The following is a 13,971-nucleotide window of genomic DNA, read 5'->3' as shown; positions in this document are numbered from 1 at the left end:
GGAAGCATACATAATGATCCATGTGCATGCTCACAAAGTTGAGTGCCTATCTGTCCAAAAGCAGAGCTGGCCTGCATACCAATTATGTTCAAAGTGTTTTGGATGCACATTTAACAAGACATCCTATGAAATTCCCTGATCCTTCTTTGCTCGCAAGAGGGCCCAAAACACAGCTCTGCAGCAGGTCTGACAACAGAAAAGTAGATGGCTTTTGAAAGCCATCATGCCCCTCAGAAAAGAATCAAATGCAATTGCTCTGCTCTCCTTTCTCATCACATTCCCAAACTGAATGACCATGTCTGTACTGCTGTCATCTGGTTTTTCTTCTAGATATGCTGGCAGCTCTTGCTCTGCTTATGATTACCTGGTGTAGGCTTTCCCTAACAACATGCCTCATTTTCCCACTGGGATGAGACAGCCCCTGTTATTTTCATAGTCTGTCTAATGTTTGTCACTTTTAAAAAGCAAGTTCTCCATTCCAGTTGTGAATTAAATTGTGATACTGACTCAGCATACAGACAGATCAGAAATGGGATACAGGGAAATAAGATTACTATTACATCTTTTTGTTATCATATGAGCCCTTAAAGCCTTTCTTCACCTAATCTGCTCTGTTATCCCACTGCTCTAAGTCGCCTTCATCTCAAGGCCAAGATGACAAACTTGACAAGGGAAGTCTGCACACCCTACAGGCGTTGCATAGATTCCAGCTGTTCCCTGCAGCTCTTCTTCCGGTCTCATCCAGAGGACCAGCAAGCACTGGAGAGGGGCCAACTTCTCAGGTCCACATGAAAGGCCCATATGGGATTTCTCCACACAGCATTGCTGGTTAGGCCCCAAACCCTGCTCGTTCAGCAACTGGAAGCTCAGATCATGGACTGAAAGGTTCCCTCAAAACCTGCCACAGTGCCACATTTTACTCCATTCTAGGCATATCTGTTGCCTGTGCCTCATTTGACCCATTACAGACTCAAAACAAAACAAAACAAAAAAAAAACAAACCCCAAGCCAACCAAAATACTTACCAGAGGCAGAGATCTGCCGTGTCCAATATGACATTACCCAGCTATGGAACAGATTACAGTGCTGACATTTAGTACTGTACTGGCTGCTCACAACTGCTGGAAACAGCCTAATTTCCAACTCCAGGCATCATCTATCAGTTCAACAGACATCCATGAACCCTTATGAAGTTGTCCAGTTAAAACTTAATTGTGCTGACGAGCAGTCCCTCGAAGAGGACACCTTTTTGCTTCAATCCCTTTGATTATCCTTATCTCATCAGTGCTTCTCCCAGTCTCAAGCTACTGAACACACAAAAAACCATCACGAACCCAACTGCAGCAGAGCATTGACAGGAGAGCCCCACTGTTAACTAAGTGGCCTCTTTTCAAGTTTTAAGGGAGCCAGGGATGCTGAGGCTTCTTTCACAAGGCAACCCCAAGCTTATTTCAGCTGTCAAGCACCAGCAGAAGCACCAGCTGCTCCCTGCCAGTAATTATTGCTCTGCAAAGAGAGCCAGCTGCTTTGGGTACTGTCTCGCAACAATACCTGTAAGAGCTTGGGCACACCTCAACTTAGAAGAGGCTTCCTGCTGAGCAGAAACCGCAGGACAGACTGAGGCAGATGGACAAGCATACATCACTGTTTACTGTGTCCAGTATCCCAGGCTATGAAATCTTTTCACAGCAATAAAGTTTACTCAGCTTTGCCTCCCTACTAAGCATTTCAATAATACAATCTACAGACTTCTATCATTTTTTTCCACAGGCAGCACACAACTGTAATCTAACAAATTGCTTCCCCATTACACTCAGATTTAATGTAGAACAGACAACTTGGAATTTCAAAGTGATGGGCCTTTACTAAGCTCGCTACTTCATCACATCAGCTACTACATAAGTAATATTTTCTGCACAGCACCTCTTTTGTAGTAACTTACATGCAGATTTCTAAGTTTTGCATGAATCATGACATCTTTATATTTAGGTATATGCATTTATAAATTTATATTTACATACATATTTATAGATTTAAAATACCTTTTTATATTCATATATATAGAGAGAATGACTTCAAAAAAAAAACAAACCTAAACTCACTCCAAATCCAAATTTTGGGAATAATAACCACAGTTATTCTCACAGCATTTTGATGAAAAGCAGCTCAGGCAATGCTTGGCAGGCAGCTAGGTTTTAAGCAATTCTCTGAACTTTTCAGCTCTTCAAAAAAATTTGCCTTTAAAGTGTCCGCTATCCTTTTCACAGCAATTAGGTACTTTGTTTCTTTCTTCTTCTACATACAAAAGCAGGCTCACCTCTGAAGGCATCAGCAATAAACATTCAATTTTAGCATTTAGGCTGCAGTAGTCAATTACTGTGATGTTTAGATTTAAATTAAGCCTTAAATTCGCTCTGAAATGTGAAACTGATTGGCCAGGTGACTTTAAGATTTGTTTACAGATGACCATTTTCTCCCAACAGGTTTTGCCAACGGACCTCCTTTTCAACTAAAGGAAACAGGAATAGTTTTCGTGGCCCATCTAGTGATTGTAGACTGAGATTACCAGCAGCAGGGTCAGTTGTTACCCAGAGCACAGGAGGGTTTAGCAGTAAGAACACTTTTTCTCCCCCCCCCCCCTCCTCAGAATATTAAACAAAAACTCTTGTTTGAAATTGGGCTGTGTAAACCAAACATGCTCTTGAATTTAATTATTTCTACAGGATTTTAATGCTGCTTCTCAATTCTCCAGCTTTACTCCAAGGACATAGGGTTGTAACTTGGTATTGTTCTGCCTAGTGAAGGCAAATGAGTTACAAGTAGAATAATTTTGCTAAAATACCTGGTTCAAGTGCCACTCCTTCCGTTGTGACGATACACAGCAAATCTGCCAGTTCACCCTGGTAAATCGTTGGGTTGTCAGAATGCACCGAGACATTAAACACAGGACCTAGAAAGGAGTAACCACAATTATTACTGACAGGCTTTTCTTCAGTGTCCAAAACCTTTCTTGCATGTGTTTTAAGTATTCTTTGCTAGTTTGTGGAGACAGAGCTCTGAAGTAGAATAAGTAAGCATGTGTTTGCAAAATAGTTACCCATTTTTAGCCACTAATTCCTGCACTAAGACTAAGTACCCAAACTGCCAGCCCCGTCACCCAACACAAAGGCTGCTTGCCCAAGTCTGCCTTCTACTGCCCAGCACAAAAGGAGCCAGTCTTTCACTGGTGATTCCTCTAAGAGAATGAGAGTTCAGGTCTTCAGGCTAATCAAGCACTGATCTTTTTGGCTGAGGCTGTCAATAAGAATTCGAGTTACAGCATATCAGTATTTTTGAAACACAGACAATAGAAGAAGTGCATCTGATAACACTTTGCTGTGGGTTTTCCTTCAGGCTCTGCCACAGATATATTCTACAGAAGAAGCTGTCTCAAAGCCCAAGGGCACAGTAACTCCTTCAGTTGCAAAGTGATGGTACTGCTGAAAACCACTACGCTGTTAGGAAATGCTCAGACATTGGTGGTTTGATTTCATGTGGTGTTTGATTTCTGAGGTACATAAGTTAAAAAACAAAACTTCCCCAAATTTTGAGAACAACTACATCTCTGGTGCAAAATTAACAAAACCACAACTCCTTGGATATGCCAACGTTGCTAGTACCCTTTCACGTGGCAGAAACTGAAGAATGTATCAAAATACCCTTAGTGATTTCTCTACTAAACAAGGCAAAGGACATGAATAGGAAAAAAGCTGATGCTAACGGTGGCCTCTGGAATGGTTCTGGGGGAAGGGGCCAGGGAACACAAGAAGGAACTTGGGACTCAGATTAAGAAGTAACCCTTTTAACCCTCCCTGGACTCCATTAGCTGCTATCATTACCTGGCTCAGCTACCCCTGGAACAGCAGCAGCAACAACAAGCATAGGAAGGTGGTTTGGGAGGAAAGAAAAAGCTGTTAGAAGATCTGCCCCTCCTCCACTCTTACATGCTACTGAAGATCAGTGGCAAACAACACTTTTGATAAAGAATACTTAAGGAAATCATCCAAGACACACCACTTGTCCCTTACTCTCCCAACAGGTTTCTGTGGAAAGTTATGCTGATAAATCACCACACTGCACGCATTTATCACATCACTTCTAAACCGAGGTTCTGGAAAGAAACTTGGATGTGCCATGAAGCTAGAGCTATTATTTTTGGTGAAACTATTCTAGAGTACAAGGGCCTGACTTATTTCAGTCAGCAGAGATTACACAGCACACAAAGAAATGAATTCCAATTACAATGCAATAATTAGATCTGTGGCCTCAAAAATTCCCCCCACAATTTCCACAGGGCACAATGTGCTACTCTTTGTTATACCATAAATTTCTTATGGCCTTCTTCTCTGCCCCAGAAGCAGTTGTACTTTGTACACAAGGGCAGTATGCAGACATATAATACCAGAGGTTTGTACCCATTTTGACACTAGAAGTCCTCTCTATTAAAAATTAAGATTGCAAGTTACCCTACCAAGCAAGGATAAAAGGGTGGTAGAGATGCTATAGAGGTTACATATGGACTACCAGCCAATGCTCCTACATGTTTCTGCTGGAGCATATTTAAGGAAATAAGAGACCCAGAACGCTTTGAAGTTCAGCTGTTCAGGTAAGTGACTTCACAAGCAGACTACAGCCCTAACTTAAGCTCAGCATGACAGGATGCTTTTCTGCGGAGAGAGATTAATCTGATTGATTCCTCAGCCTCTATCTAAACTATGTGAATTCGTTTCCTGACATTCACACACACACACACCAACTACATTCCCCTTGCAGCCTATCTGATTATCCAACTTCAGATAAAACAAGACATTTTCCCTCATTTTCTTTGCAGCTGTGCAGACAGAAGTTCAAGGTCTTAGGGGACTAAAGGCAGCATGGACCAGGGCACTCCAGCCAACTGTAACCAGAAAAGTCTCAAGCTGTGTATGAACTGTCACACCAACAGAAACAAAGAGACTGTCAAAATCTGCCAGGAACATCCCTGCATTCCCAGCACATACCCTCTGCTGCACTGATCAAAGGCAGAACAGCACCATAATAATCCTGGTACTGTCTATAGCTCAGGGTCTATCCTAAATTCCAGTGGTAAGTGAGGTGACACCACGTCAGGAATATGGGACAAGCTCTACTCCAGCAAACAGGCTTTGTCCTAGCTAGATGTTAGCAGTGATCGAGCAAGGGAGATGAACTGCACCATCCCAACTTTGGTATCATCCCTGCCCTGGCAGAGTAAAAGCAAGCAAATACAGAGGGTACATATAGATAGGACTTTTCAGGCCTTATTGGTTGAAAGGTTGTTTCCTGAAAGGTAGGTTGAAAGCCCAGGCATCTACTGCATTCAACAGACACTGGCTTCAAACCCTGGCATGGCAACAAACCACTAATGCAGAGTGGAGTCTGAACACTCCTGGCCACTGAATGTCACAAGGGTAAAAGCTAAGCTTGTCTGGTCACTCAGCCAGGAAAGGCCATGTATCATGGTAATGCAGCACTCCCTAGATACTCTTCAGTTCTGGGTCACCAAGCACATCTCTACCCTGCCTCCCACATAAAGAGTCAAAGCTTCCTGGGCAGTAAGAATGCTGCTAGGCAGCATCTGCTCTGTCATTTCACGATCGTACTTCCCCGTGGTAAGCCACAAACAGTTATTTCCCTTTGGTTATTTCCCTGCTAGGGTACATCTCCTGCAAATTACCATCTGTACCTCCAGGGAGAAATCACTGTCCTGTGTTAGAAGAACTGGATTTCAACAGAGTGGAGAGATGTGTCAGTGATTGTGCTCTTCCCCCTCCACCTGAAGAAGGAAAACAATTTATTTTTTTTTTAACATTTTAAACCTAAGCAAGCTTCTTTACAGTGAAAGCTTCTTAGTTCAGTCTTGAAAACTGTGTGGTTGCAACCTCCTTGGATGAGCATCTTTCTTCTTTGGAAGTATCTCAGGCCTTCTGCCCATATGCCCCATGCCCTGGGCCTCAGGCATGAAAGGACAGAATAAAGCATCTTCAAAGATTTTTTCTTTCCCCCACTACAAAACCTGAAAAGGCAGGAGGCTATTTTCAACAGAGACCTGCTAGCCCTGAGCTGGACCACAAAGGTCATTTAATCCCTTACCCTCCACCATAAGGTACACGAGTCAGAGCTGAGTACGCTTGAGTCATCACTACACAGCCTGAGAAAGATTCACAGAAACTGACAACATGTCTTTTAATGAGGGATTAGAGCCATCTGCATGCCACCCTTCTCTAAAGAAGTATTCTGGTGACATTCTGGATCCTGTTGGGGTTGTTTTTTCCCCCCATTACCATCACACTGCAGTATTCAAGAAGCCTTCATCTAGGCTCGACCAAGCAGTGCTTGGCACATAAAACCCAAGTGCTTTTCTTAAGTTTTTACCCTCCAAGACAGAAAAAAAAAAAGCACCCTAAACCCCAAGCTTATAGATGGAGGCATGTGCTAACAGGCAACTCCCTGTTGACACTGGTGACACCGACTATCAGGGTCTCTGCATCGCCACTTTCAAGCGCTTGCAGTGTCACAGGAAAGGTTGGAGAGGTGACACGAACTCTCCTTCGATGAGATCCCAGTTCATGCTACATTAACACTGAGAAAAATAGAACTCTACAGATAACAGATAATGTGGCTTTGCTCACCTTGCCATCTGTATTTAACAGTTTGAAATACTGTTATTGGCACCTACTGGTCACTTGGGAGAATAAACAAACCAGAATTTAGTTTCAATTGCAGGGTTGACAGATCAAGCATGACCTGTAAAGCTCATCAAGAACAAAGCAAAGTTAAGTGTAGGAAAGCTGCTCAGGAGTTTGAAAGCTGAGAAATAATTGGATTTTAATAACTTCAGGTTTGAAGCTGTGTCATTCTCTCAGCTAATCTGGAAACTAAAGAGCACAGATTTACAAAACAAACCATCATTCCCAATTCTAAGAGCTAAGCATCAACCTTCCCCTAAATTGCCATCTTCTGCTAAGACCTTTGATTTGAACTAAGCCAAAATCTCTGTTCTTCATAGTAGTAAGGCCATATGTAAGCTCATATACAACGCCTAAAAGAAGTTTTCTTCTTCAATAAAGTAATAACAGTTTTAGATCAAAAAGCATTTGCAGTCAAGATAGGAATTAAAAGAGTTCCCTGAGCATTTCTTGACTTCTAAATGCTTGAAAAACACTACATAATTTTAAACAGAAAGTGAAAAAACTGAGGTTAGAAGTTTACTAGTAAAAACCTTTCATGGTAGATCTCATTGCTCAAAGCGTTGATTTTATGCAACCCAGGAAGGAAACTCCAGGATCCAAATCCTATAGTAAAACAGTTTTCAGCTAAAAAGTGTATTGCAAATTTTTCCATGTATATAAATGAAAGGAAAAAGCTGCACCAAATTTGATTTACTACTTTGTGTTCAATCACATTCACACTGAACAGGCTGCAGGGTGTAAAGGAGGAGTTTAAGTTTGAGTTAATTTACTTAGCTTAAGGATTTACATATCGGAGAAAGGTAAAAAATCCTGAGTCCTATTTACCTGATGTCACCCCATTCTCCCTGCTTTCCTTCCCTGCTCAGTAACCCAAACACCTTAAATCTGCAAGAAAAAGAAGGGGAAAAGGTAGGAGAATAACCAAAAACCCGTTAACATCTAGATTTACAACAGAAGAGATCCTAATTACCTAGGTGACATTTTGGCCTTTTCTGTACCATTTTAGCCAATACTTCTCTGCAAAAATAAGGTATAGTCTCCCCACAGACATGAGTTACCTTTATTTTCCAGACAAGTAAAGTAGAGCAGAGAAAGGTCAAGTAACGTGACTGACAACAGAGATCCAGAGCAGGCCATTCCACCCAAGAAATTTGTGCCCAGTCCGTTAATCACCAGGGAGGCTGCAATCACTGCATGCAGGTTCCCTGCTTGCAATCAGCCAGCACCACAGACCACAATGGGGAAAAAAACCTGATGCAACCCACAAGTTGTCCGTCTTCCAAAACATTACTCATAACTGCCCTGGCACCAAATCATTAATTCTTGAACTGAGAATCCCATGACCTGCCTTTCTGCAGATGAGTTCCTCCACCCACACTATTCCAGCCCCTTGCCCCCTCTCTGCTTCTTCATGGAGCTGTTCCCTAAGTTTTAACCCAAACCTCATAATAGCTGTTACTGGAAGAAGCCCCCTGTAGTTTAGTCTGTGGCTTCTACTTCCAGCTACAAATTAATGCACAGAGGCACACAATGGCAAAGCATGTTCCTGCCCATTAACAGTGGCTGGAAAATACCGGCCTTTCTTGCCAAAGAGTTTCTGCTGTATTGCTCTTCATTCACTTCCACAATTAAGTTTCTTTCCTTTAAGACTCTTTCTAGTCTCCTTTCTTGAAACTGAGTATCTCTCAGGGTCATTGCAGGGCATTGCTCCATTTTAATTGCAAGTTCAACATCAATACTCAGCTCATATTTCAGCAGCTCTCGGTTTATCTCAGCTTCTTCCAAAGCGAATGATAATACATTGCTGTGCAATGAGCTCACATGCAGATGTAATCCAGAGTTGAAGATTTCATTGAGTCACTTCCCTTAAAGTTCTCTTTTATTTTTGCCTCTCCAGAGCTTTCTGCCCTCTGCTGAATGGCACAGGGGGAAGCCAGCTCAGAGCACAGCCAAGCTCCCAATGGTTCTCTCTCATAACATACTTTTCAATACGAGATTAAAAGCTTCCTTTTCCCTGTTTCCCTCAAGGGAAAAGAAAATAAGTCACTTCTGTGGAAATCCTTGTGAGTCCATAGCAGGCAAAGACACTCTAAACACTAACCCAGGTTGCCAGGTTCAGGGTAAAAAGGGTAGAAAATTAAAGGACAAATGCCAAAAGAAGAATTTATGATACCATGATAAACCAGGTGGATTTCACAGACACCAGGTACCTCAGCATTAAAAAAACCAGCTGCAGGCCAGCTGGAGGCATTTGAACCAGATACTGGTACACAGAGCTGCATCAGGTTAAGCACTCGGATCTGAATCAAGTTCCCAGCTATTTGACTCCCACCTTTGCTGGCCAGCTTGGCTAAGACTGCAGGCAAAGGGGAGCATGAAGAAAAGATGCCCCTCTCATCCGCTGCCCAGCCCTTGCAGTGCAAAGGCATTGCCACTGGAGCAACACCTCCAGGTTACCAGAAGACAAGCAAGAGATTTCAGACTAGGTGGATAGGATCACAAGTCTTAGACTAGCTTCAGAAGGAGAACAGCAAGGAACAGAAGTCAGGTGTGTTCCAGGCTGAAAGGCTGTACACACATACATCATCCAATAGCTCAGGAGGCGAGAGGATGCGTTTGAGTTTCAGCAGAAATGATGCAACGAATTAAGAGAAAATTTCAAGACAAGCACTGGCAGCTGCTCGTCCCTCACATTGCTGGGGAAAACTTGAAAAACATGGGAAACTTCTGTTCTAGTCTGGGAAAACCAAAAAGAAGCACCGAAGAATACTGAAGTCTTCATATGGGACAGCTTTCCCCTGCCCCCCAAGTAAGTTTAGTTTGGTTTACAGCTACCGGACATACAACAGGCATTCATTTTATGACATCAGTCTAGTGATCCATGTTATTCATAAGGCCAGACCAGAGGATTCACAAGATCCTTTCTGGTCTTAAAATATATTCAGCAGAGAACAATCTGCCATTGATTGAATATTTGAGAATTAATGACCTATACTAGGCTTCTCACCATCATCCCCACCGCCAACTTCCAGTTTATATAATTCGGTGGACAAAATCGACATCACATTTTTTAGTTCAGGAAGTTTCAAGCAAATGTCTTTATATTAGCATTTCAGATTGTTAAGCAAATGGAATAAATACATCCCTCTGCAACAGCAAGTGGAGAAAGAAGAGAGGAGGTCCCTGCTTGCGGCCAGCAAGTTCTGCCTTGAATGGAAAGAATCTGAGCAAGACATTTTCCACAGATGTTCATGGAAAAACATTTCAGAGCACTGCCGCGTTTCAAGCCTATTGTGGCAGGAAACACTGAAGTTTCATGTGCACAGTCCCCAGCTCATATATAAAAAGCTTACAGGCCTCCTGCCGCTCAGACAGATCACATTGCACAATGCGTATGCACACTAAAAACCCTTCCTTGAAACACCACTCAACTCGGAGAGATCTGGGAGGGAATCAAACTGGAGAGAAGGATTTCCAATCTTCGCAAGTCTCCCCACCTCCTATCAAAGGGGAATCAATAAAAATCAATAAAAACAACTGAGAAAAATTCCTCCTACCACTAAAAGCTTCATGTAAAAACCTTTAAGGACTTCCTTCTGCTGAAAATGCTCCCCTCCCCACTTCATCCCTCATGGTGCAAGCTGAAAAATGCCGTCAAAGTCCAAACCTTCAAAGTAGGGAGGAGACTGGAATACCTTCTATTTTTTGAAATTGTACTGCCTTATTATAACCCCTCCGGCAGTCACAGTTAAAATGACTTTCTTTTACACTTTGAGAACCCCAGAAGTCAGTGCAATTGACTCATTAACAGTTTTCCTATCAGGGACAAACATACTCATAAACTACTCATCACACCTCACCCTCCCTTTAACTCAGGATTTAGCATACTGGTGCTGCCCAGCTTTTACAGTTGGCTGGAGAGCTGCATGCCCCTGCTTTTTCTGACCCTTTGCTGTTAGTATCTTCCCTCCAGTTTCGGGGAACCTCTCATTCTCCTAGAAACCACTAGCTACCTCAGCAGTTCTGCCTGTCATCATTCTCATTAAGCAAAATCTGGCACCAACTTCTTCTTCTGAAGAACAAGTTTGACAGCTGCCTGTACCCCAGGATGCAAGGCAAGGGCATGATATCCGAGCTGTGCTTTTATAGCTGCTCCACAACTTTGCCATTGCCTCTGTCTCCCTGACTCAGTCACAGTTTGCATCAGACAGTACACCTCCACAAAAAGCCCCAAAGTAACACACCCACAAAACGTTTTCTGTCTTCCAAATAATAATTCCACAGTTAGTCCATTCTAACTGTGCTCATCACATGTCCTCATCATGCCCAGAGATGAATGTCTAGCAAGGATATCCAAGGAACAACTGAAGGACATAAAGTTCATCCATCAATTGAAGAAAGGAAGGTATTTCAAGCCAGATTTTACTACATGCCAAGATTATTTTGGGAAATAGCTCTCCCATAAATTGTGCCTGGGATCTCATTTCTCTCTTCATTCTTTAAAAAAGAATGAAAGGCTGACAGGGCTTCAGGACCATCCCTCCCCCTGCTCCAGCCCTGCTACTGGAATTCACACATTCCCAGGGCAGTGCTAAAGGCTGCCTCCCTTTCTTCACTCCATGTGCCAGAAATCCTATCTGGGTGAAGAGGCTGAGAGCAGAGAGTGACAGCAAAAAAGTCAAGACTGCAACATGCACACTTCCCTCCCTTGCATAGCTCACTGGTTTCCCTCTGAACCATGGATATGAATAGCATCCCGAATAGCATCTCACCAAACTTTTTGGATGGGAGCTCAAAGTGACATAAAGCAAGCAATATTGGGAGAGTCACCAACCACCACTGTGTGCAGGAAAGCCTCCACGTTAGAACTTGGAGGGGCAGGGCTTGGGATAGGTTTCATTCTTGCATCACCCCTTTACAAATGCTGCTTTCCCACTGTGTCCAACTCGGGTATCAAGAGTAATAGGGCTAAAACTATAGCACATTAAACCATCTTGAGAAGACAACAAAGACAACAGGATGCTACATTTCAAAGCTTCTTATAAAGTGATGTCCTCATTGCAAGGCTGTTCCCCTACGCTCAGCCCTTGTCCTTTTCCCAGTGTGCCTAGTATAAGGAAGTTCAGTTTTCAGAAATTACCTTGTAAAGAACAATTACCTTAGTTATGTATGCAACCAGAAGTCAGGCTGCTCTTCTTTAGTCACAGACACATCATCTAAAAACCCTGCAGTCCCACTATTATAAAGCAGAATAAATCACATGAAGAACAAGGGATGCAAGGAGAGACCTTCTCCCATGCTGTGCTTGTGAACAGGAGTGAGGGAGTGAAGAAGGTTTGAGATAAATGAGCTAACTAGAGAGCTCCAACATCGGATGCACCTTTGGGCTACAATGAGAGCTCTTCAAAATTGCTCAAGTCGTCACCAGCTTGGTTTATGAAATCATGAGATAAGCCTCTTGGTCATAGATGCACCAGCATTGTAACAACTCCGCTGCACTTTCCACTCACACAGCATGATAGGAACTCAGGGTTAACACGCATCTCTGATGATCCAAACCAACACTGTCCCACTCTCCCCGCCCCCAGAAAGTTACCATGACAGGCACACTTCCCCAGAAAAACCTCAAGAGGCAGGCTATGTTACAGCTGAAAGTAAGGGTTTCAGCAAGGATGTGGGGATAAGGACGCACTTCTGGTTAGTGAAATTCACCCCAATTTGTGGAGTTTTTTAGTCTAGCCATAAAGGGTCTTCTAAGGTCTTCCAGTAACATGATACACTTGCTGAGATTGCTGAAATGTTACCATTGCCTTGAACTGACCATTTTCTGCAATTACATTAACAGGAAGTGTTCACACAGTTTAATGCTATGCTAATTGAGTCTGTTTTGGAACAGAAATCCAGCTTATATTAGTGTTCTTCCAGAGCAGTCGCTACCTAACAGCAATCTAGTGATAAAGCCAGGAAATGTGGTGGCAGTTACTCCATATTGAGAACCAGCTCTGAGCCAGCAGGACCATAAAAGCTGCATTAGTAAATAAAAACCCAGAGGCTATGATTACAGCCAATTCATTAAACATCTTTCTGTAAACAATCAATATGGCAAAGGAGACAAGTAGCACCAAAGGAGACAAAGCTCTCAGCCATCATACCATTTGGAGATCCCTTCCATGTTCCAAAGAGTAGGTATTTCCCAGAGACAGGGAAACTACTGGGAGAGCATCAAAGACCTCTCTCCCTTCCTGGATTAGGCACACAGCTGCTAGATTTTATACCAACCTGACGTCTGGAAGTCTATCTGGATAGGGTTGGATAAACCATTCACTGCTTCACGCCACATGCCACCACCACCTGGAGACCAGGCAGTCACCACACAGCGATACAGCCCAGCATCAGAAATCTGGGTCTGATACATTCTGTAGCGGAACTCATTCTCCTGCACCTTCTCCAGAACCACGCCATCCACACGGGTCTGGTCCGTCCAGTCTTCCAGCCGCACTACTGAATCCTGGTTCAAGGAGATTATGCGAGTGGTTCCATTGGGATTTGACTGATCTGTTAGTGGCTTCTCAGCTGTAATGAGGACAGAATAGCGTGGCGTCTTGATGTTTTTCGAAGACACTTTGCATGTCATCTCAAAGGTGTGGCCTGCTACAAAGAATGGCTTCAATTTCACTGCCTCCACCGTAAGTGTGTAATCTGAAGAAGGAAGGAAATAAGCAGCAAGAGCGGGGTTAATAAATAGATGCAGATATTTCTGCAGCACCTTCCAATCTAGAAGATTACAAATAAGCAAAGTACATTTTATTTCTTTTTGAGAGACAAATCCCAGCACATTTATCTAAACACATATGGATATCCCAGAATGTTACTCAACAGCGAACACATACCAGTACACAACAGTTTGGGACAAGATGCAAGAATTCAAACGAACACCAAACACTGAAAAAATAATGCAATACAGAGGCCATAGCATGATAGGACCTCCAGGACTTTTTTTATTCAAAAGGTATTAGTCAGATAAGACTCAGAGTCACAGTTTTACACTGGATTTGGAAGAGCACTGTCAGAGACAGAGTACAAGGACACTGCTAAAGTACTCGCTACTAGTGACAAAAGCTACCACTAGCTGAATTGGCAGCACTTAGTGTAGCTTCTTTCATTTCCCTTGAAAATCCACCCTAACAGCAATCCAGACACATTCAGCTGAACTCCCAAGATC

The 13,971-nt window shown here is 42.9% G+C and overlaps 1 protein-coding gene across 1 annotated transcript in view; it reads right to left on the bottom strand.

Annotated features, from left to right (window-relative positions):
- Positions 1-13,971, bottom strand: part of PTGFRN (prostaglandin F2 receptor inhibitor) — a 73,341-nt gene that overhangs the window by 5,705 nt on the left and 53,665 nt on the right. Inside the window, exons 8-9 of the mRNA XM_074166751.1 lie at positions 13,029-13,448; positions 2,843-2,950 (exon numbers count right to left, since the gene is read on the bottom strand). Coding sequence (XP_074022852.1) covers positions 2,843-2,950; positions 13,029-13,448 — 528 coding nt within the window. The remainder of the gene's footprint in view (positions 1-2,842; positions 2,951-13,028; positions 13,449-13,971) is intronic.

This window comes from Numenius arquata, chromosome 1 (assembly GCF_964106895.1).
Source record: "Numenius arquata chromosome 1, bNumArq3.hap1.1, whole genome shotgun sequence".
NCBI classification, from domain to species: Eukaryota; Metazoa; Chordata; class Aves; order Charadriiformes; family Scolopacidae; genus Numenius; species Numenius arquata.
This window is presented reverse-complemented; position numbering and strand designations above follow the sequence as displayed.